Source organism: Cucurbita moschata, unplaced genomic scaffold (genome assembly GCF_002738365.1).
Source record: "Cucurbita moschata cultivar Rifu unplaced genomic scaffold, Cmos_1.0 Cmo_Scf00043, whole genome shotgun sequence".
Taxonomy (NCBI): Eukaryota; Viridiplantae; Streptophyta; class Magnoliopsida; order Cucurbitales; family Cucurbitaceae; genus Cucurbita; species Cucurbita moschata.
The window spans coordinates 1,014,535-1,039,299 of NW_019268559.1; the positions used below are offsets into that span (position 1 = coordinate 1,014,535).

At 38.4% G+C, this 24,765-nt stretch overlaps 6 protein-coding genes and 1 long non-coding RNA gene across 12 annotated transcripts in view; 3 read left to right on the forward strand and 4 right to left on the reverse strand.

Annotated features, from left to right (window-relative positions):
• Positions 1–3,937, reverse strand: part of LOC111433854 (pyruvate decarboxylase 1-like) — a 5,115-nt gene extending 1,178 nt beyond the window's left edge. The window contains exons 1-3 of the mRNA XM_023071103.1: positions 3,200–3,937; positions 2,952–3,115; positions 2,340–2,836 (exon numbers count right to left, since the gene is read on the reverse strand). Of these exons, the coding sequence (XP_022926871.1) occupies positions 2,340–2,836; positions 2,952–3,115; positions 3,200–3,676 (1,138 nt within the window). The 5' untranslated portion in view covers positions 3,677–3,937. The remainder of the gene's footprint in view (positions 1–2,339; positions 2,837–2,951; positions 3,116–3,199) is intronic.
• LOC111433855 lies at positions 66–2,241 on the forward strand. The gene is made up of 5 exons (XR_002708869.1): positions 66–309; positions 389–459; positions 660–900; positions 988–1,065; positions 2,065–2,241. It is a non-coding gene; the product is annotated as an uncharacterized LOC111433855 (long non-coding RNA).
• Positions 3,938–6,110: 2,173 nt separating the features above from the next.
• LOC111433575 (magnesium-chelatase subunit ChlI, chloroplastic) lies at positions 6,111–8,160 on the forward strand. 2 transcript variants are annotated; one of them, XM_023070646.1, is made up of 4 exons: positions 6,111–6,325; positions 6,533–6,639; positions 6,980–7,412; positions 7,557–8,160. In XM_023070646.1, exons 1-4 carry the CDS (start codon positions 6,220–6,222, stop codon positions 8,027–8,029), a joined length of 1,119 nt encoding a protein of 372 aa, XP_022926414.1. In that variant the 5' UTR covers positions 6,111–6,219; the 3' UTR covers positions 8,030–8,160. The 2 variants fall into 2 exon arrangements, with proteins under 2 accessions (XP_022926414.1, XP_022926413.1); XM_023070645.1 differs by having other exon boundaries at positions 6,980–8,160.
• LOC111433578 (nudix hydrolase 15, mitochondrial-like) lies at positions 7,990–10,409 on the reverse strand. Its single transcript, XM_023070653.1, is given in 6 exon segments — positions 7,990–8,432; positions 8,434–8,481; positions 8,609–8,794; positions 8,898–9,017; positions 9,421–9,563; positions 9,773–10,409. Coding segments are annotated over 6 exon segments (996 nt in total). The 5' UTR covers positions 10,134–10,409; the 3' UTR covers positions 7,990–8,294.
• A 115-nt stretch (positions 10,410–10,524) lies between these two features.
• Positions 10,525–13,709, reverse strand: LOC111433576 (protein IQ-DOMAIN 1). 4 transcript variants are annotated; one of them, XM_023070651.1, is made up of 8 exons: positions 13,541–13,709; positions 13,391–13,420; positions 13,068–13,214; positions 12,412–12,500; positions 12,109–12,258; positions 11,636–11,863; positions 11,262–11,375; positions 10,525–11,170 (listed from the first exon to the last, which is right to left on the reverse strand). In XM_023070651.1, exons 4-8 carry the CDS (start codon positions 12,484–12,486, stop codon positions 10,799–10,801), a joined length of 939 nt encoding a protein of 312 aa, XP_022926419.1. In that variant the 5' UTR covers positions 12,487–12,500; positions 13,068–13,214; positions 13,391–13,420; positions 13,541–13,709; the 3' UTR covers positions 10,525–10,798. The 4 variants fall into 4 exon arrangements, with proteins under 4 accessions (XP_022926419.1, XP_022926415.1, XP_022926418.1 ...); XM_023070647.1 differs by having other exon boundaries at positions 13,068–13,420; XM_023070650.1 differs by lacking the exon at positions 13,541–13,709 and having other exon boundaries at positions 13,113–13,214; positions 13,391–13,514.
• An 859-nt stretch (positions 13,710–14,568) lies between these two features.
• On the forward strand, positions 14,569–15,490 carry LOC111433577 (E3 ubiquitin-protein ligase ATL41-like). The gene has a single exon (XM_023070652.1). It carries the CDS (start codon positions 14,617–14,619, stop codon positions 15,337–15,339), a length of 723 nt encoding a protein of 240 aa, XP_022926420.1. The 5' UTR covers positions 14,569–14,616; the 3' UTR covers positions 15,340–15,490.
• A 135-nt stretch (positions 15,491–15,625) lies between these two features.
• On the reverse strand, positions 15,626–24,026 carry LOC111433574 (apoptosis inhibitor 5-like protein API5). 2 transcript variants are annotated; one of them, XM_023070643.1, is made up of 16 exons: positions 23,686–24,025; positions 23,424–23,585; positions 23,061–23,160; positions 22,265–22,330; positions 21,815–21,912; positions 21,647–21,721; positions 21,361–21,510; positions 20,436–20,501; positions 20,274–20,339; positions 18,878–18,988; positions 17,806–17,895; positions 17,569–17,675; positions 16,590–16,704; positions 16,432–16,497; positions 16,237–16,340; positions 15,626–16,147 (listed from the first exon to the last, which is right to left on the reverse strand). In XM_023070643.1, the coding sequence occupies exons 1-16, from the start codon at positions 23,770–23,772 to the stop codon at positions 15,955–15,957; spliced, it is 1,656 nt and encodes a 551-aa protein (XP_022926411.1). In that variant the 5' UTR covers positions 23,773–24,025; the 3' UTR covers positions 15,626–15,954. The 2 variants fall into 2 exon arrangements, with proteins under 2 accessions (XP_022926411.1, XP_022926412.1); XM_023070644.1 differs by lacking the exon at positions 23,424–23,585 and having other exon boundaries at positions 23,686–24,026.
• Between the last annotated feature and the right edge of the window lie 739 nt (positions 24,027–24,765).

Sequence of the window (24,765 nt, forward strand, 5' to 3'; positions counted from 1 at the left end):
AAAAAAAAAAAAAAAAAAAAAAAAAAAACGGCCGAGGGGCAAAAAAGGACATTTTACCCCTCAGCCCATTATAGGGGTCTTGAGCGTCCTCCTCAGAGTTCCTGCAAAAGAAGAAGAGTGAGAGAGAAGGACTGAGAGAAGGTTTGAGAGAGAGAGAACGGATTTGCCGGAGTTTTCGTCGGAGAGTCGCCTATAGGATCCATTCCCTACTAAGACCTGTACTCTGGAGCCCTTCTTGGAGTGAAGTAAGAACTCGTGTGGAGATTTCCTCCTCTTCCCTCAAGATCAGAAACAAAAAAAAAACCCAAGGTAAGATTTCGAACTATACCTTCCAGATCTGGGATCTTTGTTGAGGAGTAGAATGATTAAGTCTACTACCTTCTTCTAGGGAAGATTCGCCGCTGATCTTGGTGAGGAAAACGGACGAAACGACGAGATCGGAGAGACTACCCAAGAACGGTAAGGATTTGACCGGACTCTTTCCGACGCTCATAACTCACCTTATGACTAAACAAAATCAAGAAAGAAATACTAGCACGTAGGTAGATAGATGATCTAAATCGTTGTTGAAGAAACCATTTCTGTTTGGATTGAGAATCGAAAAACAGAAAATGGAGAGTACCTCGGAAACTAACCGGAAAACTTTGATTCTCTGCTAGGAGGAGGGAGAAAACCGCCGGCGTACCACGTGGCAACCAGCTAGAGGGCCGCGTGCGCCAATCGCCCCCGGACACGCGTCGAGCGCCGCCTGGGAAAACGCGGCTCCAGCTCTCCTGCAACACGCGTCTCTGGCTACGCGACCCGGACCTGCGACTGCAAAAATCTCTGGGCGCGTGACACTCGCGCGTGGGATCTGCGAGTGGCTGCTCCCCGGCGTGTGACTGGCGCGTGGAGGCGCGTGTAAGCTGATTTTTGGCCCGAACGACTTCTGTTTTCCCTAGTTTCCCCCTGATTCATATCCTAACTCCATTTGTTTGTATGAAATAGGACCTTATTGAGGAAAAATCACCCCCTCTCGATACGCCAAGTGTGTGGAAACGCTGCGTAAGGGCACGTAGCATCCAAGTAAGTCGCCACACGGAATTTAGGAAGTAATACTTGTAGGAACCGCTTGGGATGCATGCATGCTAGTTTGAATTACCTTAGGTTGTAGCTTTCCGTAATGTTCTTGGAGGAATAGATTATTGAAAGTAAGATGTATGCTGTGATTTGTTATGAGCGTTACTTGGATACTGCTTATATGCTTTTAGTTCCCATTTTATTTCATGCATATGTATATCTTTTTGCTGAATGGAGGATGGGAAAATTGCGAACTCTGTGCTCCGGGAGTTGATGGATGTTATCACCCCGTCGAGCTTGTATGATTACTTTGCATGAAATGTGTTTGAGGTTTTTGGATAATAGTTATGTACGTACTCGGTTATTTTCATGGCCACCTTTATGAATAAGACTAGTAGACTATGGTTAGAGCGACAAGCCATCAAGGGATAGACATAACCTTTTCCTATTAGTTTAACAGACCATCACGGCACATGAAACATCCTTAGAGTACCCTTAGGCTACTTGTGTGTGGATGGTGATATAGCTTCGTGGGGGACCAGCGGGTTCCTGATCAGGACTCGATTGCTCGATAGCCGTTTAGTATGGGAAACGGGATACCCACGTCGTAATTGACCGTTTAGCTGGATGGAATAGGGGAGGTAGCCCTCCCAAATACAGGGGGATTATCATGGGTCTAGGGGGTTGCAGCTCACTTCCTAGGCAAGACCCCAGATAATCTCATACCCATGCCGAGGTAGCCACTCGTAAGGCACCAGTCCAACACAGGTTAGCATAAAAGGAACTCTATGGGTTTAAATAAAAGGTCTAAGAACCAAAGAAGTCCAAAGGGATAAGTTCCAAGAGAGTAAGCCCTAATGAGGTAAGGCCAGATTCAGTTGTTCTAGAGCCAAAGGAAAGTCCGTGATCGTCTGCTAAGTTTAGGGTGCGATAAGAGCCTACAAGTAGGTGGCTTACTGAGTATAATTTTTATACTCATTCCTGTTATACCTTTATTTTTTTCAGGTACGTGAGGCGTCGAGTCAAGAGAGGGCGCGTCGATCGATGTGGGTTGTCACAGAGGAAGCGTGTCCCGGGGCGTCAGTCTAGTATATTGAATAGTTCACTTTGACCTTAATGTTTCTTTTCTTGTTTTTACCTGGGCACTTATGTCCTTTTAATAAAGATACGTTTTTCTTTGAAACAAATGACTTCCTTGAAATTCTCGTTTATACATTAGATGTCATACAATGTTAGTCACGGCTTAAGGATTATGTTTTTTTTCGGGTCGTGACAGATACAAGGAGGAACATATATTCGGCGATGATTCTCAAGAACAGTGGGGTTTTTCTTCAATCTTTTGGCCAATGCATTTAGAAAATCAGCCATGAAAACGCAGCCAAAGGATGGGCCATTACCGATGGTCACACGGTTCACATTCACAATCACAGCCTTCTCTTTTTTCACAAGTAGAGAGTACCCAACAGAGCTGTAATCATTGAAAACAGGGCCAACAAACACATAAGCATCGGCTGATTCAACTATCTCCCCACAAAAACTGGTGCTCACAGCACCCCAATATGTCCCAATAAACTGTGGATGGTGCTCCGGCACCAACCCTTTCCCGGACGGCATAAGGGCGATCGGATATCCGCTTGCATCGGCCAGCTCGACAAACGCCCGTTGTGCCTTTGCCACTCTTAGCTTGGGACCGCCAACAATCACCGGCTTCACTGCGTTGTTGAGAAAATTTGCAGTTGCTTCAACTGCTGCTTCCAACCCCCATTGGTTGCTTACTCTAGAAATATGACATTCAACTCAAGTAACGTTAACCATCAAACTATAACAAATGATTAGGTTTGATATGGCACATTCAAAGGGAAGGGACGATAATTGAAGAAAAATTGTCATACTTTGGAGCAAGAAAGAAGGGAACTGGATCTGCAGTAAAAGTAGGATGAGGGACTCCAGGAAGATTGCAACTTATGTTGATGTAAACTGGTTTGCTCTCCTTTAAAGCAGTTGAAATCGCAGTGTCTATCAACTCATGCGCATCACTCAAATCATTCACAATCGCCTGCCACATTACCTCTTCATAAACCAAATTGAAAAAACCCCATTAACCATATTTTCAATTAACATCCTTGAATCTGAAAGTTACCTGATAACAGGTGACTGTTTGGAAGCATTGAAGCTCTTGGGTGAAATCAGGAAGCCCAATGGTATGATGCAAGATCCTGTTAGTGCCATAATCGTTGGAATTTGGGCCACCCACAATGCAAATCACAGGCAAATTTTCACTGTATGCACCAGCAATAGCGTTCAACACGCTAAGCCCACCAACGGTGAAAGTGACCACACATGCACCCACGCCCTTGGCTCGAGCATAGCCATCAGCAGCGTAGCCAGCGTTGAGTTCATTGCAGCAGCCGATTAAGTTGAGTTGAGGGTCAGAGATCAAGTGATCCAAAAGGGTCAGATTGAAATCCCCAGGAACAAAGAACACATCTTTGACTCCGATCTCGACGAGGCGCCGAGCGAGACGACTACCCGCCGTGCCGCTTGGGGCATTGTGAGCCACTGGCAGTAGAATTGAAGTGGGATGAGGTGCAGAGGCAATTGAATTAGCAGATTCCATACGAAACGAAAATCAGAGGTTAAAAGATCCGATTTTTGTGGGTTCTGGAGATGTTATTACAGAATTATTAGAGAATGGGGAAAGCTTGAAACTATGGGCGTTGGAACAATTGTGAGTTTCTTAAGTGAACTCCATTTGTCATCGTGTAGAAAAAAGGCAGGCAGTTGGCAAACGGTGGATTCTTTTAGAAGTCCCAACTTGTTTGTCAGCACCGTGGCTCTGATTTCAACGGTTCCGACACAGAGAGATCTGTGGCTAATGTGGAGCAAGTTGAAAATACAATCTATGAGTTTTTGTTCTGTTTTCTTTGGATGACCTAAATTTGAAGGCTGAAACCAAATACAGCCGTTATTTTTCTCAAACTAATGATTATAATCTCTTGCTATCATTATCAATGCACACATAATTTACCGATAGTTCACGACAACACTGACACATGAGATTCATATGTTCGAGCACGAGAGACTCAACTTCATTGAAGTGTAAATGATGCATAAAACTTGTATACAATATACGAGAACGTACATAATGCACAAGACATCGAGTATTATGTCACCTAAATTGCTATGTCATCTAGAACTTAGGTTGAAATTATAACATGAAACAACTTTATTATGTCACCTAAATTGCTAGGTCATAGCACTAAGGGCAAATCATTCCATATTTGCTACGTCACCTAATTCCATGCAATATTAGAATGATTTTATTTTTGTTTTCTATTTTTTAATATGGAAAACCTACTCAACTTAGAACACTTTCCATGCAAATCTTTGGACTCATAACCCTTTTAAACTACACGACACACTTCCATTATCTTATTTGATTCTTCAAAATCTGATCATTTTGGTCATAATAGACACAAAAAGTTGATTTGAAAGAAATTGATTCAAAATCTTGACTAACCACAAAGCCAAGAAGGCGGCTTGTCTTCTTCCTTGTATGGTGCTATGCATTCATCGTTTCTGTATTAATTTTCAACTCAGTGGCGGCTGCTTTAACACCTTTTTATAATGAAGCAAACGCCTAGAGGTGGGTGTGATATCATATTTGACTGCCTTGTTTTAAAGTGCTACCAAAATGAGTATCTCAACGTACTCTTTTATAGACCATACATATTGGATCATCAATTGCTTTTGTCGTTTGCTGTTCTTATGATGTTAAAAATAAGGGAAAATGGGTGCGCACAATACATTCCGTTGGGAGGGAGTTCCACGTTCGCTAATTTAGAGGACGATCGTGAATTTATAAGAAAGGGATACATATTCATTAGTATAAGACATTTTGAGGAAGTCCAAAGCAAAGTCATACGAGTCGTGCTCAAAGTGTTATACTCAAAGTGGACAACATTATATGATTGCAAGAGTCATGATTCCTAACACATTCGTATCACGTAAAAAAAAAAATAAACTTTCCATTATTGTCGAGAACCGTACAAATTATTGATTGATGGTGGCTGTTGTCTTTCTCAAAACTCTTTTAGTACATGCTTAAACCGCAACTCTCAGCTTTCTCCGGCTTCAAACGCCACGTCCTAGTGGTGGTGGGGATCAGGGCCTCCCGGCGACCGACGCGCCACTTCACGTTGATGAATGCCTTCTGAGCCTTGGACGGCAACCAACCCAATGTGGAAGTTGTCTTTGGAACCCAACAGCGCTGGCCGGTATGAGTTAGCCGGAAAGTTCGGCTCTGAGTGTAAACCAAAAAGCCGTCGAGATTGAGAGCCTGCAAAAGAGTGTGCGGCCAAGACGATGAGGCAGACCCAAAACATAAACTTGGCCATTTTTTTGTTGTATTTGAGGAAATAGTTTGAAGCGACGTGTAGAGTAGAGATATTGCCGGTTTTTATAGCTGCTAAACACCATCTTGTCTTAATCTAATCATAATTCCTTTTTATTTCCCTAATGATTTCATTGGTTGAACTTAAAAAGAATTTACGGCTTGCCCTCTTGCATGGATTTAGTACCACCTTTATTCACCCTGCCCCTACCTCTTCCTAATCCAATTCTTATGCTTTAAAATATTACAATATATCATTCACATATAGTTGGCCTAATTTTTGATTTATTTATTTATTTATTTTTGCTCCTATTGGTCAATGGAGAATCTCAATTTTGTATACATGTTTTTAGGTCAAGAGTTTGTCCATCCTGAGTTGCATTTAAAACAAAAACTAATGCCGTGGCTGGAAGCTTTGTAGAGAAAAGGAAATGTTGATATTGGATAGAAAATTTATTTCAAAATGTCTTCTTTTCTGTTAAAAAAAGTTATTTTAGTTACATATTTTTAATAAATTTTAAAACTCAAAATTTGATTAAATAATAATGATCATTTTTATGAAATATAAACCGTGTAAACATATTTTCAATATTTTTTTTTTTTTTAAAGAAAAATGAAGAATGATCTAAAGGTAGTGACTTCGGAGTCGGCTTGGAAGGGAGAGAACTTTGGACTGAAATCTATCCTCTCTTATTCGCAACCTAACAAACCGTTATCGAAGTTGGGAACGAATCACCGGCGATTCGCACCCACGCTAGAACTCGCCCATGGCGTTCGCTCTCGGAAGATCTTCCTCAACCGCGATCTTGGCTTCTCGATCACTCTCTTCTCCCTCCCCCACGCATTTCGTCCCTCTTCTATCCCTAACCCCAGGTACATTTCCATGGAATCAATTTCCCCTTTACTTTATTCTTTGCTTATTGTCGTCTTTCACTGCGTCTTTGATGGCTCCGAACTCATTCTTAGTTTCTTTTACTCGTCTCTTGAAGCCTAATATTTTTGAAATTCTGGTGATGCAAATCTTGAGTTTCAGCAATTTTCATCGAACCTTTTTTGTGTAAGCAAATGGTAATTTTGCAGCTCATGGCAATGGGAAGAAGTCTTTTGGGAGTATTAGGATTCAGGGGAAGAAGGAAAGGCCTCTGGTTCAATGTAATGTGGCGGCTGAAATAAACACTGTCGAGCAGGTATGTTGCACCCCAACAATGGATATGGGATGCCGTCTGGCTCTAGTAAACTAACTGTAAACCAAATAGAATTGATGATATGCCATTTTAAGACTTTCCGACTGGCTTTACAGTTTCTTGAACTTTGCTTATAGTCGGGGAAAATGTTTGTTAAGGTCTTTACTCCTACAATATCTTTGCTGGTCAATGAACTTGAAGGATCTTAGTTTAAACAGTTCTTTAATACTTTCTTTAGAAGGAATAAAGAAGGCAAAAAATTTAGTGGTGAGAAAATGAATGTAGAAATCATTGTGGTTGTTTCAAGATTAGATGAGTAAATAATGTATTCGTAATTTTTCAGGCTGCGAATCTCTCAAAAGAGAGTCAGAGGCCTGTTTATCCATTTGCTGCTATAGTTGGGCAGGATGAGATGAAACTATGCCTTCTTCTGAACGTTATTGACCCGAAAATAGGAGGCGTCATGATAATGGGTGATAGAGGAACAGGAAAATCCACCACTGTTAGGTCCATGGTTGATTTGCTCCCTGAAATCAGAGTTGTATTTGGGGATCCCTACAATTCTGATCCTGAGGACCCTGAATCAATGGGTATTGAAGTGAGGGAAAGTCTGGGGAAAGGAGAGGAACTTTCAGTGGTGATGACCAAAATCAATATGGTTGATCTGCCATTGGGTGCTACTGAAGACAGGGTTTGTGGGACTATTGACATTGAAAAGGCACTTACTGAAGGTGTGAAAGCATTTGAGCCTGGCCTTCTTGCCAAAGCGAACAGAGGTATTCTCTATGTAGATGAGGTAAATCTTTTGGATGACCATTTGGTTGATGTCCTACTAGATTCTGCTGCTTCTGGTTGGAACACAGTTGAAAGAGAAGGTATATCCATTTCCCATCCCGCTCGATTCATCTTAATTGGTTCAGGAAATCCAGAAGAAGGGGAGCTTAGGCCACAGCTGCTCGATCGGTTCGGAATGCATGCGCAAGTAGGTACTGTAAGGGATGCAGAGTTGAGAGTGAAAATTGTAGAGGAGAGGGCCCGGTTTGACCAGAATCCCAAAGAGTTCCGTGAATCTTACAACGCAGAGCAAGAAAAGTTACAGCAACAAATTTCATCGGCTAGAACTTCACTTTCCTCTGTGCAGATAGATCATGATCTGAAGGTGAAAATCTCCAAGGTTTGTGCCGAGTTGAACGTCGATGGATTGAGAGGAGACATTGTGACAAATAGAGCTGCAAAGGCTCTTGCAGCTCTAAAGGGAAGGGATAAAGTTGGTGCTGAGGATATAGCTACTGTCATTCCCAACTGCTTAAGACATCGTCTTAGAAAGGATCCATTGGAATCTATTGATTCTGGTTTACTTGTCATTGAGAAATTTTATGAGGTATTTAGCTGAGAAAGGTTATACAAATGGCCTTGTCTCTGCAACTCTTTTTGTAAGTGCTTATTGAAGTGTTTCCCTTCTCCATTAAATATGAGAAGAATTTTAAAGATATCCAATACAAGGGTAATTCTTATTTATCTGGAGAAATCTACGATCTCTACTGCTGTAAAACGAGGTCGTCCAATTCTATTATCTAGAACTTCATGCACCCTATCAATCATTCGAGTGTTTCCGTTTCAATTCATCAGTAAGACGAATGTCAGTCTATGTATTGGCCTCAAGAAAAGGTCAAGTCGAAGAATATATGTCCATTGATGGCATATGTAGGGTAGCAGTGAGCATTCAGTCTCAAAGGTAACTTTCTCAGCACATGATACTGCTGGCTTCCTCTATTCTGAAATTTTATTCTTGGTTCCTAGTTGAAAAGCATCCAAATGAGTGCAATAATCTTTGGAATCTTCTACCTTTTATTCATATCAAACATTAACATCAAAATCTTATTTCAGTTGAGGTCCGACTTCGATAGTACAGTTGAACAATAAAATCTCAAATTTAAGACATAATTGTATCTTTGGCTACAACCCTTGGAACCTTGAAGATAGGGTTTTGCTCCAGAAAAGGTGGTGAACTCTGGAGTACTATTGATGCAGCCCTTATCAAGATCCCAGCAGTTAAACCCCATATCACATACTTCTTGTTCTCGGTTTCATAGTCAAAGAAATGAACAAGGTATTTGCATCCCATCCACTCTCTTTCCTCTGATCTCCGATTTTCATCCTGCATCAAATGTTTGAAGACAACATTAACATTGAAGGGTTCAAGATCAAGAACAGAAAATAGTTATATTTTCTTTAATTCTCCACCAAACAGAGACAATAACCTTAATGAACATATCAAGTGGAGCGTCAAATACTTCTTCCACTTCAGCAGGGTTTGGTCTGGGAATGAATGCATTTCTGTCAGTCATAATGCCTATAACAGGAACCACTCTTAGGAGATGCTGCAAAGAAAACAGAAGAGATCATCAGCAAATGCTTCTTGCTGCACTCAAAACTAGGAGTGTTCTTATAGTCCAAAATATAGGGTACCTATTCAAAGAAAGCATTTGAAACTGAATGAAACAAAATTCTAGTCTCTACGACTTAGTGCCTCAATAAGAAAAAGGAAACATCTTGGAGTTCCCATGAAACCAAACTCTGATAATCAGAAAACCCTAATTTACCAGCATAAACCTTCGGTCATGCCCTACATCCTCATTGGTTAATTTGATCTTAAAATATTAACCTATTGTTTCCTATGATCAGAAATGAGTCCGTTCTCCACCCTAGTAGGGAGTTTCAATGATGGATCGAATACTTATCATCGCAAATCCAGAAATTTTGTGGGGGAGCGAGAGCACAAACCTTAGACAAGAATGGCTCAAGAACAGAAACAACATTTACAAGCGAAGGATCCAAACCAATTTCCTCCTCCGCTTCTCTCGTCGCAGTCGCCCCATCGTCTTCATCTCCTTCCTCTGCTTTTCCTCCAGGCAATGCAATTTCACCTGCAGTCAAGTTCGCCCCCAATTGATCACTTAACGCCTAATAAAGCTAAATTGAAACAGGGTTCAGATTGATTTGATATATATAGTCAAATAGAGGTACGAATCCTTTTCCATTTTCGGAGAAGAAAAAATTCAAATTCAAATTCTCCCTTTTGTGTTCTCTTTCCCAGGTTAATTTTATCTCTTCGATTCAATCGAACTGCACTGACCCGAGTGAGTAGACAACCTCGACGATCGCTTGGTGAGAATGACCCGAAGATCGCCATCCTTCCCTTCAAAAAGGCAGATCAACACTGCCGCTTTCTTGGGTCTGAATCTCTCTGGGTCTCGGGAAATTGGGGTGGCCGATTCCGGGAAACCCACTTGAGAAACAACCTTTCCATTACTCTCCTCACTGCTTGGCTCATCTATGTCATCCAACAATGGTGGCGGCTTGTAAAGGCGGAGTTGCTGTGCCAAAGCGACTAGCCTTCTTGAGCACCCAGAAGAGTCCGACGAAGATTCCATGAGTTTTGGGATCTGTGTAATGTAGAGGGATGGTTTCGATAGCCTTCTCAATATAGAAATCATGAATTTAAAGCCTCACCGATTTCTTCATCAATAAATGAGTCAGCCCGTTTCATTACCAACAATAGCTGGTGGGGCTTTTAGCAAGCATTAGGCATTGGTTGGAACGAAAAGGAGTTTGGTTCTGGGCGCTGGGATTGGAAGAATGAACTACGAAACTCACAAGCGTTACTTCTCGCTCGAGAGAAGTTTATTATAACTGTGTACTAAAATGACTTTAAAACTCGCCACTGTCAACGTGACACGTTGAAGTACCTTCCATGGATATTCTATCTGCACGAACATGAGTCGCTAAGGAGGACGGCAGGTGTTGGAATGTAAGGAATCTTTAAGATTTGAAGTTGTTTATGTTGTTTCTCGTAAAACCCACATATTATTGGAGATTAGATTACACAATTTCAAAATCATGAACACTGTTCATATACATTATAACTTATGTAATACTCACTGTTTTCTTTTTCTTTCAAATATACATAACAAGAAACAGGAAAGAAAATGTAAGAAAATAATGACATGGGGTCAGTCTGCATGCCAATAATACATTACCTCACACCACTCCATCAATGAACATCATCAAATGACATACAGAAAACAAATGGCTTCTACATCTTTATTCACTTTCTTCCATGAAAATATGAACACCTTTTGCATTCTATAAATGGCATCGATTAGGACGTTGTTTCTTCTTTCTTAGTGTTTGCTTCATCATCTTTAACGCTTTTCTTGATGCCCTTTTCTTCTGTAGCCAGTTTATCGGTTTTCTCGGTTGCTGGATACGACAACCTTCGAGCCTTTGGAGTTGATTTTCCATTCGGGGAAGGAGGTTTAACCAAAACTCTTGCTTTTGGGGATGGAGAGCTTTTCTTACTGGCTTTGCTTGATTGTCTCATTGTCGATTTCTTTGGAGTAACGAACTTAGATGGTACGCGGCTCTCCCATGGACGAGCAGCAATCCATCGTTCTTTCCAGCTCCAACCCCAATCAGCTTTACCAAGTTCATCTTTACCCAGTCCATACATCTCACTGGAGTTTGCTCTCCACTGAAAGTTTTAGAGGATTTGTGAAATGACCAATGGAGATGAGGGGCATCATGATGTATAAAATAGTTCACGTTTTGAGTGATTGGCATACCTGATGTGAGAATGCATATGCCATAGCACGTTCACGCTTAACAGCTGCTTCTTCTCTCTCGTGTACCCTTGAAAGAATCTCCTCCATGGTGTCTGCACCGCCACACCACTCTACCTGCAGTCCATTCAAACTACTGCTTAACAGGACTGATATGCCTAAAAAAAAGTAACATTCAAGCTTCATAATTGGTATATTTCTAAACTTTTGATTACTTTATAAACGATTGAACTTGATAGACCCTCAATCTCTTACAACTAAGCAGCAGAAATAACATGAAGGAAACAAGAATCACAAAACAGAGTCAGATGTTTGGGTTACCAAGACTTTAGTAACCATGAGGAGAACTTAGCACACAGGAGAAGCAATGGACTGACCTCAATATCATGAAGTTTAGTCTCAAGTTTTCGTTGATTCTCCAATCTCTTTTGTTTGAGGCGTCCTTCAGTCACCATACAGATTCGACGAGCCCTAATTTGAGCCTGTATATTGCTCCATGAATGAAGATAACTTATTGTAGATGTAGCATGCCTTCTAACAGAGTGGCCTTGAGTCAGATTCTGCAGTCTCACAGCTCCTTTCAAGCGACGTAAAATTTTCCTGGCCTATAATAGGTGAAAAATATAGCAACATTAACAGCTACGTGCACATAAGAATAACAAAATGCTGCCACTATATGAGTACCTAAAAGTTAGAATGTCTTATCAATCCTGGTTACGAAATAGAGTATGATAAATATCATGTGTAAAGAGCAGATGGGTAAGCAACAAAAGGGGCTTGTGACATCAATAAACTCATCATGAAGCATATATTTCAGAGGGAAGAAGGTCGTATAGAAATAGGAACTCACACGATAAGCTCGATATGCAGTCTGAATCCGAACTGCAGCAACGTCTTCAATTGGCATCCCAATAGACTTGTTGCTCCCATTGGTACCACTCTTTTTAACCTTCGAGGAATCTTTTTCCAGATTATTCGATTTCAAAGCATTTGATTTCTCCTGAGATGATGATTTCCATATCAGAGTAGAAAACTAATAAGAACTGATGAAGAGAAGATTGAAACTTCTCCATTTTATTTCCCCTCCTTTTCTTACTGAGGAGCCAAGGACCATAGTTTGTACCAAAAACCAAAAGAAATTGCATTCCCATACCTTAGCATGTTTTGAACTGCTGGTTTTTACTTTCCTTAAGCGAATTACTGTCTTAAACCAGTCTCCAGAACCCATGCTCGCTATACAACCTAGAAACAATTTCACGTTAGTCAAACGCCATTAATATCATTAATAAGCAAGCGTTGGCTAACCCTAGTCTGCTTCAATAATATTTCAGTATTAGGTCTCCCCTTAAGTTATTCTTATCTGACCATAGAATTACTGGGTTTACGCAAAAGAAACTTCCAATACAGATCCACAGAAACACATTGAATTGAACTTGAAATTAACAACACAGGAAAGAAACTAAGATAAGATGGTACTCAATGAACATCTGCCAATCAATTATACCACATTTCAAAATCAACAATCTCAGATCATAGCAACTAGTTTATGAAAACAGTGGCTCAAGATCACGCCATTTCATTGAAAAGAAGATTATATGTTCCATAATCACAGACATCATCATCACCAGAGAAGAGATGGGAAATCCCAAAAAAGAATCACAGAACATAAGGAATTTCAGCATGAACACGCTTCTAAGTGTTCCAGATCTACTATTTCTTACCAATTTCAAAATCCCATGTCTCAAAACAGCAACACAGAAACGGGGGTAATAGTAAACGGAAAGAAATGCAGGTGAAGAATAGATATACCGAGAAAAGGGTGGAGAGGGAATCAATGAAGAAACCGTTCTAAACCTGGTCTAATGCATAAGGATAGGCACTCCAATTTTGAAAGAGAAGGAAGTAGACAACTGGTCCAGCTTTCTGAAGTCGTAGTAGTAAAGATGAAGGCAATCCCTGAGAGAATAAAAGTGGTTGTTGCAATGTGGATTAGTCATGGCCCATCACCACCCTTTTTTTTCTCCCAAAATAGTTTTTAAAACCCAACAAAAAATGAAAACCCTTAAACAAATCTTCCTGCCCTCAATCAGAGGCTCAACCAACGCAACAGCTCGTAAGAACGAAGATCATACGGTGCTCATTAACTGGTTGGTGGCTTCCTCCTACAGCGACATGGGAACCAACGCTTTGATCGAAAATCGAAATGAAAAAAAAGAAAAGGGAGTGAAGAAAGAGATGAATGAATGAAAATTTCAGATAGGAATTGTCCAAATTGAACCAACCGTAGAATGAATTATTGAGCTAAGCAGAATGGTAACAAAATTGGTATTTCCCGGCCACTCCTTTGCGACATCTGTACATTACGCAAATCTTGTCGCCCCACATCGTCTCCATCTTTAATTAATGAACGGAGGCATCAATTTCTTTGTTTTTTCTTCCGATTCCATCACGGAGTTTGAAATCTCTCTTCCATTCCGTTTTCTAATTAAGTTCCCAATTTCCAACGATGCTTAAAAGTCAACATTTTGCTTAGGGCTGGCCATTTTATTTTCCGACCTGTCGCTAATAATACCAAACATATTTTCCGCCCCTCAATTTTGAATTAATTTTATTATTATAACTAACAATATATTTTTTTTAAAAAAAAATTATTACTCTTATTTAAATGCACTCATGTCTATTAAACTTTAGTACAGTAAGTTATAACATTTTGAACTTAAGACATTAATGGAAATTTATAACATTTTATAATATACGGTACTTTATAGTCTCCTGATTTTTTTAAATAATTAAATTATGCATATATAATATTTGTTTCGAACTTAAGGCATTAATAATAATTTATAAAATTCTAAAAATATGGGTGTATCGTTGTCTCTAAATTATTTTTGCATTTTTAGCAAAAATAACCGTTTAATGGGTTCTAAATAAATGGTTTAGTTTAATTTAATATTTTAATTATGAAATAGATTTTAATGAATTAATTCGTTTCTTTCTCTGTCTAATTTTAATTCATTTATGTAATCAACAAATGTACAGTTATACAAGTATACACGTTATTAGTAGTTGCGTGACAAACATAAATAAATAATTAAATTCTTGAATAAATAGCAAGGGAGGGACCAGAACAATTTTGTACAAAATTTAATATCTTTATTAAAAATTAATAAAGTCAAATATTGGAAACAACTATGAAAGACTAGAAGTCATATTTTTCCAAAGAAATAATAATAATAATAATGAATTTTCCCTTTTGTAATTCAATTTCAAAGATTTTCCAAGTTCTAAAATATATATTTCTGTGTGCAATTAAAACCAAAACACTAACCGTTCTTACAGCTCCCCAGTTGATTCAATCATGGGTTCCGACCACGATTATCGTACTTTCCGGAAGTACGGAGCCCGCCATAAGATCATGGTCTCTGCAATTTTCAGTCTATTCGTCGTGGTTATGTTCATCCTCTTCCTCCACTTTTACCTCAGATATCTCCGACGGCGCCGACGAGAAGCCAGATTAATTAGTCTCGACCAGCAGATTTCACGAGTCGATCGAGAGAATCACACGGCGGCGCCGCTGCCAAAGGCCGGCCTGGACCCTGTCTTTATAGCTAGAGTTCTGCCGGAATCTATCCACAAGCAAGCCGATCATCAAGGCGAAATTGTAGAGTGCTCGATTTGCTTGAGCAACATCGAAGAGAAAGCCACTGTCAGGATTCTCCCCAATTGCAAGCACGTATTCCATGTGGGGTGCATCGATATGTGGCTTTTTTCCAATACAACCTGTCCTGTCTGCCGAACAGCGGTGGAGCCGATAGTTCCGTCGGCCGAGAATGGCGAGGTTCCAACGGCTCCGCCGTTGGCAGAGGAGCAATCCAGCTCTATGATTAGCTCCTTTAGAAGGACGATAAGCAGAGAGAGGTCTCAGGGAGTTCAGCCGACAGCTCCGCCGCTGACAGAGGAGCAATCAAGTTCTCGGCTGAGCTCGTTTAGAAGAATAATGAGTAGAGAGAGAGAGAGATCGTTAAGGGTTCACAGTTGTGGAGAAGGATCAGTTCGATCTGCAGATTTAGAGAGGCCATGATTTTAAATTTTTAAATTTTGTTTATGCGCATAAAGATTAAATTTTGAATTGGGTTAGCTCACTGTACAGATAATTTATTAAATCATCACTGCCGCTGTCTTTGTTTTTGGGTAATGAAATATTGTTGCAATAACTGGGTGTTTTGATCAAATATTTTTCTAAATTTACCTTATTCTTTTAAGTTCAAGTTCTGGCTTATGGGCTATAACGCTAAGCTAAGAACGCTCTGCCTTATCTATAGAAGCAGTCAACTAAATTCTGAACAAAGACGGTTAAGTTTGGAGAGAGATGAAAATAAATGTTGAATTTAAGCATTAATCATCCTAAAGTAAAAGTTGGTTGTGATTAAAATACATTACAGTGAGCAAATAATAGTAGGTAGCATCTCGCTGTTTCTGTCACTAAATAGTGAAGGAATGACCGAAAGCCTGAAACCAATCTAATCTTGTTTTACAATCTTTATAGACTTCAATCGTTAGCATTTTACACCATGTATCTGCAAACTCATCCGCATAAGAACTCCATATCATCAAAACTTATTCAGCAGATGTCAGTGAACCTTCTTCTCAGCATGAATCTCCCATGTTTTCCGACTATTTAGCTGCACACAAAACTTTAACGGTAACCTCTACCTCTTCCCCGTCCACCCCATCCTCTTCCTCGGCCACCCCTCATCCCTCGGCCCCCGCCATAAGATAGCCCTTCCAGTGCCCTATTAACAAGCTGGTTTTGTAAACCACCAGATCCACGACCTTTCTTTGATGGTATATTGTTTGATCCATTAGCTGCAATACCAGGCCGTTTTCCTCTGCACACAGATAATTTAGTGAAACGTTATATCAAACATAAAAAGCTCATCTTCCAAAAGTTTCTAAGGCTAAGGCATGACTAACTTACCCAGCAGCAGAAGTGGTAGTGGACACGGGAGGTTTTGTTACTTCCTTCCAAGATAGGTTAATGCTGTTATCCCCAATAAATGAGGGTGCCTTTGCGTGCAAGGGCTGAAATTTTTTTAAAATAAAGATCCGTTTAGATGAATCGAATATAAAATATACCACAAACACAGTTGGGAACCACACTGTCCTTTCTCACCTTTGCCATTGCTAAAATATTATTGCAGGTCCGCAGGCCAGTTTTGGCATTTTGCTGTTGGGTTTTCTACAGAAAAAGAAGAAGAAGAAGAACGATCACATGCTTGTGGCAAAGAGAATTGAAAAACCACGGGTCTAATGAGTGAGAGGAGCACTCACAACGTTACTTTTTGCTTCATCCGACTTGGCTGCTGCCATTGCCTTGTTGTGTTCATCCATCCCTTGAGTTAATTTCTTTATGGTAGCTCTAGTCAACTCCTCGATATTAGTTAACCTGTAATGTCAAATAGGACATTATTAAGAAGAAAATTGATCAACCATCAACCCGAAGAGAAACATAGATAGTGGGATGCGGAGGGGGGAGGTTCGACCAGGGCGTCAAAGATGAAAAAGGCTGTAAAACTAACACCCTGCTGACTACTCAATGACAAAACAATCAGATCAATAACTGAAACGAAAGTGGAAAAGAGGATTTAAATGATTATTTCCCGTTTCAGTACAACTTAAAAAAACATTATTCAAGAGAATTTGCATGCATGAGATGCCCACAATCAACTTCGGAGGGCAGGGCAGTAATCCGAAAATTTTAGCCTTGATTTCCAGAGACCTAAGGAATCTCCTTAGTACGTCTGAATTCTGTAAATTTGTAATCTATGGTTGAATTATGCATAGGAATGAATTATATGCATCTCAGTGTGTACAGCCTTGTTTCTATCAAACAACTCAAACTTATGTAATAAATTTACCGATGGAATTGTGTTTTCAATATTAAGCATCTCATGATCGTCACTGAGAAAATGAGGCTAAATATATCATTTGGTCCCCCTAAGGTTAACACCATTTTTTTCTTTCCATTACTAATATAAAGTTCAAAGGTATCAGAAAATTTCAATGAAGTTCATATTAAAAATTTATCTCAGTAGAATTGCAAAATGGAGACACGAGATGGTTACATAATGAAGAGAGTGGTTGGGAATTAATAGGTAGAAAGAAAATTTTGAAGGAAATACACACTAACTAAATTAGTTTAGTTCATTTCGTCGTCCAAGAAAAAGGAAAAAGTAAGTCTTCAATTTTTTTTCCTATAAAAAAGAAAGGCATTTAAGCAAAAATTATAAAGTTCTCAAAAATAGAATACCTTTCTGTAAAATCCTTGTAATTATCAGAGAAGTCCTCCCCCAATCTATCTGAAGGCTGGCCGGTAACAATCTTGTAACCACATAAGCTATTTGTGGCATTGGGGACCTAAAAGTACAAAGATAGCATAGGAATGTGACACCAATGATTTGCTTAAGATTTAGCCATAATAATTAGCTGACTAGTACAGGGGCAAATAATACTATTTTCTACCACAACACACAAACACATATCTAACCTTGTGAGCCAAATGATGAAACGTGTATAACAAGCACTCAACATAAGTAAAGTTCATCTCTTCTCCTGTCTTTCTCCCAGGCATATACTTCTGTAAATAAAAAAGTCCACAGCTTTAGCAAGATATTTTTTCAAACAAACTGATATTAGGTAAGAACATAAAGACAGTCCAAATTTTTCGTCCACAAAACATATATGAATTCCTGTATACAGACTGCCGTATCCCATGCATTTAAATATATAAAGGATACAGTGCAATGTTACATTAAAAAGAAAGATATAGCGGACTAAAAGGGATGACTTGAAAGGCTTGAGGATCACAAAAACACATCCCAGGTAGCCCCACAACGCAGGAAAGGACAATTTATTAAAGTACTTGTTATTGACAACCCATAGCGAGAAAAAGGTTACCTAGATGAATTTCATAAGAGGTTTCTACTGGAAGGGATTAAAATCTTCCAAGATAAGGAGCTCTATTTTGTTTTTTGTTTTTTTTGTTTTTTGTTTTTTCATTCTATAGTTTTGTTTTCTTTTTCTTTTTCTTTTTTTAAATCTCTTATTCAAATGGAAGGTTTTATGTAACTCACTTGGATAGGGGCTTTGCCCCTCTTTGTAATTTCATACCATCAATGAAATTGTTTCTTTAAAAAAATAAAAAAAAAACCATAGGAGACATTATATCTCACACAGCTTTTTAGAGCATGAGAGTACTGAAGTGCAAAATTCTTCTAGGATTGAGCGTTAAGTGCAAAAATATCAATAAGTGCTTAAATATGAAAAACAAAATGATATTATTCATAATGTGATAATGAAATATTTAAGAAATTATTGTTGGCGGAAATAAGGATTTTGAAAATTTTATTTAATTTCTTTGTTAAAAAAATTGAATACTGAGGTGCACCATGGGACAGAGCATACCTCAGGAGGGCAACCGACTATTTAAAGCAAAGTACCATTTACTGGGCTTTCGATAGAGGCATACTTTACGAAAACAATGATCCCTAGTCCACTCCAAACATATGCTCACATCTCCTCTACAATCATTGTTAAAAAAGAGGGGAGTGCGGATTAACCTTCAATAGTTGAACAATGGATGGAAGAAATTGACGTGAATCTTGAGGTGTGGTGTATGGTGAAAATTCTGCAAGCGCTTTAAGCAAATCCAGCTTGCGTTCCTCAGGCAGCTGAAAAGCAGAATGCACAAAAGATTAGAAGATCAAATTTCCGGTATAGGGTTAATTAACAGGACACCAACTTCAGTAAGGAATAAGATTGAATGGTGGAGATTTCTTATAAATAGGAAGGCAGCCATTGAATTGAAATAAGACATTTCCTTTCAAAGGAAAAGAAATGTTCTATTTTTCGTTTAAAAGTATATAGTTAAAAAAATTAATTGGAAAATATAAATTTATGTATATTTATAAATTACTCAGTGCACCTGCTCAAATAAATAAATAAACTCAGTGCCACAGGATCTCAGCATCGATTATTCTGCATTCTTGAGATGAAAGATGGAACAGTTAAATCTTTCAAAGATTGTTTTCTCAGTTCTTTATTCTTCATGTATTTTTTATTTCTAAACCGACAACTGTGTTAAAAGGTCCAATGCAAAATAATATTAAAGAGTACTACATACTTACACCAGTAAATGTGCAGGAAAAAAACGGTTTATTTTTTTATCTTTGAAAAAAAAGCTACGTCATCTCGCTGTTTCTTATTTTGTTTAGTTTTTTCTGAAAAAGAAAAATGGTTACGATGGACAAAAAAACCAATAAGAAACAGAACATGTTGGTTCAAAAACTCTTTCTTGCCTGCAAATGAAAATCACAAAGAAATATGAAACGTATGCAAGTATTTCTAAATATCGTTAGGGGAAAAAGATATTTTAAACCTAAAATATAATTGCCATCCCATCCTGATAACTTTTTTCACATGGTCACCAAAACCTTGCAATATGCCCGAATGCAAACATATCAAGAAAGAAAAACCTTTTTTTTTTTGCTAGAGCAGAATGTTAAATTTCATATCGTCCAATCTTCAAATCCACAAAGCAGCGAAGTGTTCTTACCTCAGCCAATAGAGTCGTGATGAAAAATTAAATTTGTGCGTACAGATTCTAAAACAGTATTCATCGACATATTTTAAAAAAATTTGACAACCACCTTCCTAGAGGTATTACTTTGGTTGACAGAGAAGCTCATAAGATTTTAAATCCTAAGAAGATGGTCACCATGGTTTGAACCAATTTCTTTTAAGCTCATTCACGTTTTCACTCGTCGCAATAATCACTAGGCCAATCATGGCGCATAGTCAAATAAAAACGACCATATGCCAAAACTAGAAACATAAGGAAGGGGACTTAAAATAAAATATTATTGCCTAATAAACCAGACCTGGATTTTAGATGGTTGTTCTTTTACTACAAAAAAGTAGATTTTAATGAGAGAGAGAAACCGAAATTATTATTACCTTCTCTAAAACCGGAATAACATGCTTGTCCAAATAGCTGAGGAACTTGCAACTTAACGCACCCCTCTGTGTATCGCACGAGAGGTAAGCGGTCTCACAAAAATATTTGGGAACATGGTGAAATCATCGCTCACTTATATAAAAGGTAAAAAATGTACATACCACAACAAAAGGAACAGCCATAAAAAGGCATGATATCAACCTATCAATATGATCTGCATCTGAAACCTGCATTAAAACGCCACTTGATGAATGTAACGAACAGGAAGGATAATTAAAATGAAAAAGAACTGGGGAAAATTTTGATTCCCAATATCAAAAAGAATAATGTTGATACTAACTCAGTAACAAGATAGTGGCCAGCAAGATAATATTTTAACTCAGACAAAGCAAAATCACTAAATACTGTAGCGTGTCCAAAGCATTCGCAAGAAAAAGATCATGTTCCTATTCCAATATTTCAAATAGAAACATGCTTCTCACTTCAGTACTAAACACAATTATCATCAACGAAATTGTTTCCCATCCAAAATGCAATTAATCTAATTAATATTGCAATAGACTCATGGTTGTGAAACTTCACACTCAAGATTCATAAAGCTTCCCAACACAGAACTGGTAATTAAAAAGTCACACCCTTTTCAAGTTTCCAAAAGAAGGATACTGATCAAACTAAAACTATTTCACCTCTACTTTGCTATTGAAACCATCTGATTTTACAATCTGAACGAATTAAAACTGAACATCACTTTATACATAGGGTGAATGGCGTTGTCTAGACACATCCTCAACATGAAAACTCCTACCAGAATGTTTAAGCATAGGATGGAAAACATAAATAATGTCACATATTCCTCAAATTGTACTGCTACTAAATTTAGGAACCAATATTAAAAAAAAAAATTAAAATAAAAAATCTATAAATGCAACAAATCAATGCATTAGGCACACATGATAGTTGGAAGGATTTTATTACAGAGTGACGCAGGATGAAAATGCAAAGAAATCTGCATGCATCACTATATATTTAGTTTGCAATTAATAATTCGCAACTGAGAAAATGTTAGTATAAGCAATAGCTACTCACATTGAACTGAGAATCTAAATCAGCTTGCCCTTCAATGATTCCAATAAGTTCCTTCAATCTCTCTGGTGGGGCTTTTTCTCCAAATATCCCCAAACTTTTTAAGAAGTCCATAAACATTCTAAACTCGGCTCCAGTCACATCTTCTAAACTCTGAAATAAGCGGAATTACATTACTTGCTCATCCTCTAGTAGAGTAATAAAATCAAACCTGAGCTTTACTCAGAATGGATTAACAACCAAAGGAATTAAAAAGCATTAAATAGACTAAGCATTTTATCAAGTTTACCTTTTTTATCAAATCTGTTATGTGTCTCTCCATTTCCTCCTGGGGCTTCAAGAGTTCAGTTTTAACTGGAAAAACCTAAAAATAAAAAGGAAGATCGGGGACCACTAACAAGTACGAAATAATAACAAATAATAGCTGCAAATGACACTGCTCATATCTCTACCGAACCTTGTCTCTAATAAAGCTTAGGACCTTCTCACGAATAACTTCATCTGTAGTTGGTTCATCTACACTTCCAATATGCTTAAACAAGGCTGACAATGAAGCTGCAACATCGCATACATACAATGAGATGATAAGTGCATTGATGAAACAAAAGAAGAAAAAAAAATGTCAGATAAGTGCATTGATGAAACAAAAGAGAGTTAGGTAATTAGTTCACGATCAATTTGAAAATTTTAATACGAGGGAACATGAGTTTCCATCCAAAAAGGAAAAAAGGCAGAGACTTCATTAATCCACCATTTTATACATAGAAGAAGAAAATTCACTATAGTGCTACTGAAAACTAAGATCATCGGTCTAGCTTATAGTATAGTTGATCAAAGGTTAAACTGTGTACGAACCTTCATGTACTCTAAAAAGAATGAAAATCAGATCATAGTATTTAGAACATACCTTTGACATCCTGCCTCAAGAGAGCCATTAGAGCTCTATGGACAGCATCGCGCTCCACAAATTCCTCTAAAGCATTAAAGATTACTAAAATCAGATTTCCGATTGGATAAGACTATAGCTTTTTTTTTTTTTTTTTTTTCTTTTGAACAAATTAGAAGAATCTCATAAAGTCAACAGCGATTTATTTATTTTGAATTCTTTTACTCCACATGCACTGTCTGATATGTTCTTTAATGAATGGGAGGTCGGAGAAACAGGAATTTATATGTATTTATATGAAATGTCGTGGAATTAAGACATGTTCCTTCCATTAAAGTTTGTCAAGTGAACTGAATCAACTCCACGTTGTTTTTCTGTGCTTTTTATATTGAGCTTTTATGAATGTTCTTTTTTAATAATTGAAATGGAACCTAACCCAATCACATGATTTATGCATACAGTGTTACCCTTTGATGACCGACAGCATCAAGTCAGGGCTCCACAAATGGGCTGGCGATGCGAAGGTATTCAACAAGGACGAGCCCTACATTGAATTGGTCACCTCCCCCAACAATCCTGATGGCTTCGTTCGACATTCCATGGTGAATAGAACTGGTGGTATATTGGTCCATGACCTTGCTTATTATTGGCCGCAATATACGCCTATATCGTCCCCGGCTGACAACGACTTGACGCTCTTCACTGTCTCAAAGATTACTGGTCATGCTGGAATGCGCATTGGGTGGGCTCTTGTGAAGGATGTTGAAGTTGCTAAGAGAATGACCAAATTCATTGAGCTGAANGAACAATAATTTACCCGATGCAAGAATTTGAACAAGAATGTCAACAATTTTGCCTATATTTTCTGGTGTATCCTTGCAGAAAAGAGGAAGTCCTCGAATTGCCTGAACTCGTATCTGCATAGTCATATAAATAGAAGAAACCTTATAAATAGAACGTCGATAAAGCACCTAACAAAACCAGCTCAAGAAATGTATAGAAAATTCATTACGACGAGAGCGGAGAACTGCCCTAGAAACGCCTAATAACCAATCAAGCAGACAAAGTTTAGAAATTATAAGCTATTAAATTCCCTTGTTTCTATGACTTCCTTCTTCGACAAAGTTTAGCAGCTAGAAAGGATAAGTAAAATGGATTGGGAAGTCCAAAATATACGAACCGCCAGCTCCTCTTCTTCAATCAGATCAATATGGGCGTCGATGGCAGGACCAGAAAGGGTGGGAAAAAACTTGAAGAACCTAGGAATGAGTTGAGCGGCCAATTGCTTGGCTTTGGTACTCGTTTTCGCCGCATCTATAATCCCTTGATAATCTTTCACATGCTGTAACAAAGGCCAAGAGAGTTACTCCCAAAATCAAGACCCGCCCCACATATTCAAGTTTCTTAAAGAAGGAGAAGGAAAGTAAAAATGAGCAGAAGACCTGGGACTTGTCCTCCGCTTTGTTGAGACGCTCGCTGAACTCATAGAGATTCTCGATGTGTTGGACATCTTCGGAGGGCTCACTCATTGGCGCTAACTCTGGAAACTGAAGCTGCGGATTCTGAAAGAATGACAAATGGCAGGAAACTTGTGGTTGCAGAAATGGGGCAGTGAAAGTGCGAGAAGGAGCTTAGGGAAGAAGAACCAGAGAGCTTCGAAGGGTTAAGTGAAAGAGTTCGCCTCAGAGTTTTGAAGGGTTGAGAGAAAAGGCAGGGAAATGGGCTGTCCGTGTCCGAGACATTTTTTATCTGCTCATACTCAGTAGCGGCTTACTTAAACGACGGCGTCTCCTGCCCTCCAAAACACACCGTTTTGACCTCTAAAGTTTCCATTTTTATAAACGCGGTGTCGAGGACTTTTATAACATTATCCTCAACAATTTGGATATTAATTAAGAGAATAAAAATAATATTTCTCATTCTCTCTAAAGAAATAAATAAAAATTTAATTTTAAAAAAAGTAGGAGAATAATTTCTGTTCACTTCAAATTAATTGTAATAACTTCTTCCTTCCCTAAGTATTTGATACCAAAATAAAAAAATAAAAAAATGAATATCAAAACCGAAATCATAACATGGGCATCGTCCAGATAGAAGAATTGGGTGATCTCTAAAAGTCATTCTGCCTCGGCGTCAGTGAGCTTACTTGTAAACAAAATATCACCTTGAATAAGCACCAAATCCTTACTTTCTGCAAATTTTTTATAATAAGACATGGTGAAGTATGTGGTGGATGATGAAAGTCCACATCGGACTAATTTAGGAAATGATCATTGGTTTATAATAAAAGAATATTTGTCCATTAGTGTGAAGTATTTTGAGGAAGCCCAAAGCAAAGACACGAGAACTTATGCTCAAAGTAGAGAATATCATACCATGGTGGAGAATAGTGTTCATACAACAACGGGACTTCCTTTTGCCTTGTAATTTTCAAGCCCGCTGAAAAGGATATGGGCAGAGACCAATATATTATATAGAAGAAGAAACATTATATATTTATGATACAGCAAGAATGGCAGCAA

Excerpts from the sequence above, each read along its gene's own strand:
- LOC111433575 (XM_023070645.1), top strand. The coding sequence starts at position 6,220 with ATGGCGTTCGCTCTCGGAAGATCTTCCTCAACCGCGATCTTGGCTTCT. Across the intron at positions 6,326-6,532 it reads TCTTCTATCCCTAACCCCAG|CTCATGGCAATGGGAAGAAG; the intron begins GTACATTTCCAT and ends GTAATTTTGCAG. Across the intron at positions 6,640-6,979 it reads AAATAAACACTGTCGAGCAG|GCTGCGAATCTCTCAAAAGA; the intron begins GTATGTTGCACC and ends GTAATTTTTCAG.
- LOC111433576 (XM_023070651.1), bottom strand. The coding sequence starts at position 12,486 with ATGGGTTCTGGAGACTGGTTTAAGACAGTAATTCGCTTAAGGAAAGTA. Across the intron at positions 12,259-12,411 it reads GCAGTTCAAAACATGCTAAG|GAGAAATCAAATGCTTTGAA; the intron begins GTATGGGAATGC and ends TCATCATCTCAG. Across the intron at positions 11,376-11,635 it reads CTAAACTTCATGATATTGAG|GTAGAGTGGTGTGGCGGTGC; the intron begins GTCAGTCCATTG and ends AATGGACTGCAG.
- LOC111433577 (XM_023070652.1), top strand. The coding sequence starts at position 14,617 with ATGGGTTCCGACCACGATTATCGTACTTTCCGGAAGTACGGAGCCCGC.
- LOC111433574 (XM_023070643.1), bottom strand. The coding sequence starts at position 23,772 with ATGAGTGAGCCCTCCGAAGATGTCCAACACATCGAGAATCTCTATGAG. Across the intron at positions 21,913-22,264 it reads CTTGAGGCAGGATGTCAAAG|CTTCATTGTCAGCCTTGTTT; the intron begins GTATGTTCTAAA and ends GCGATGTTGCAG. Across the intron at positions 17,676-17,805 it reads TTCATCATTTGGCTCACAAG|GTCCCCAATGCCACAAATAG; the intron begins GTTAGATATGTG and ends TTGTACTTTTAG.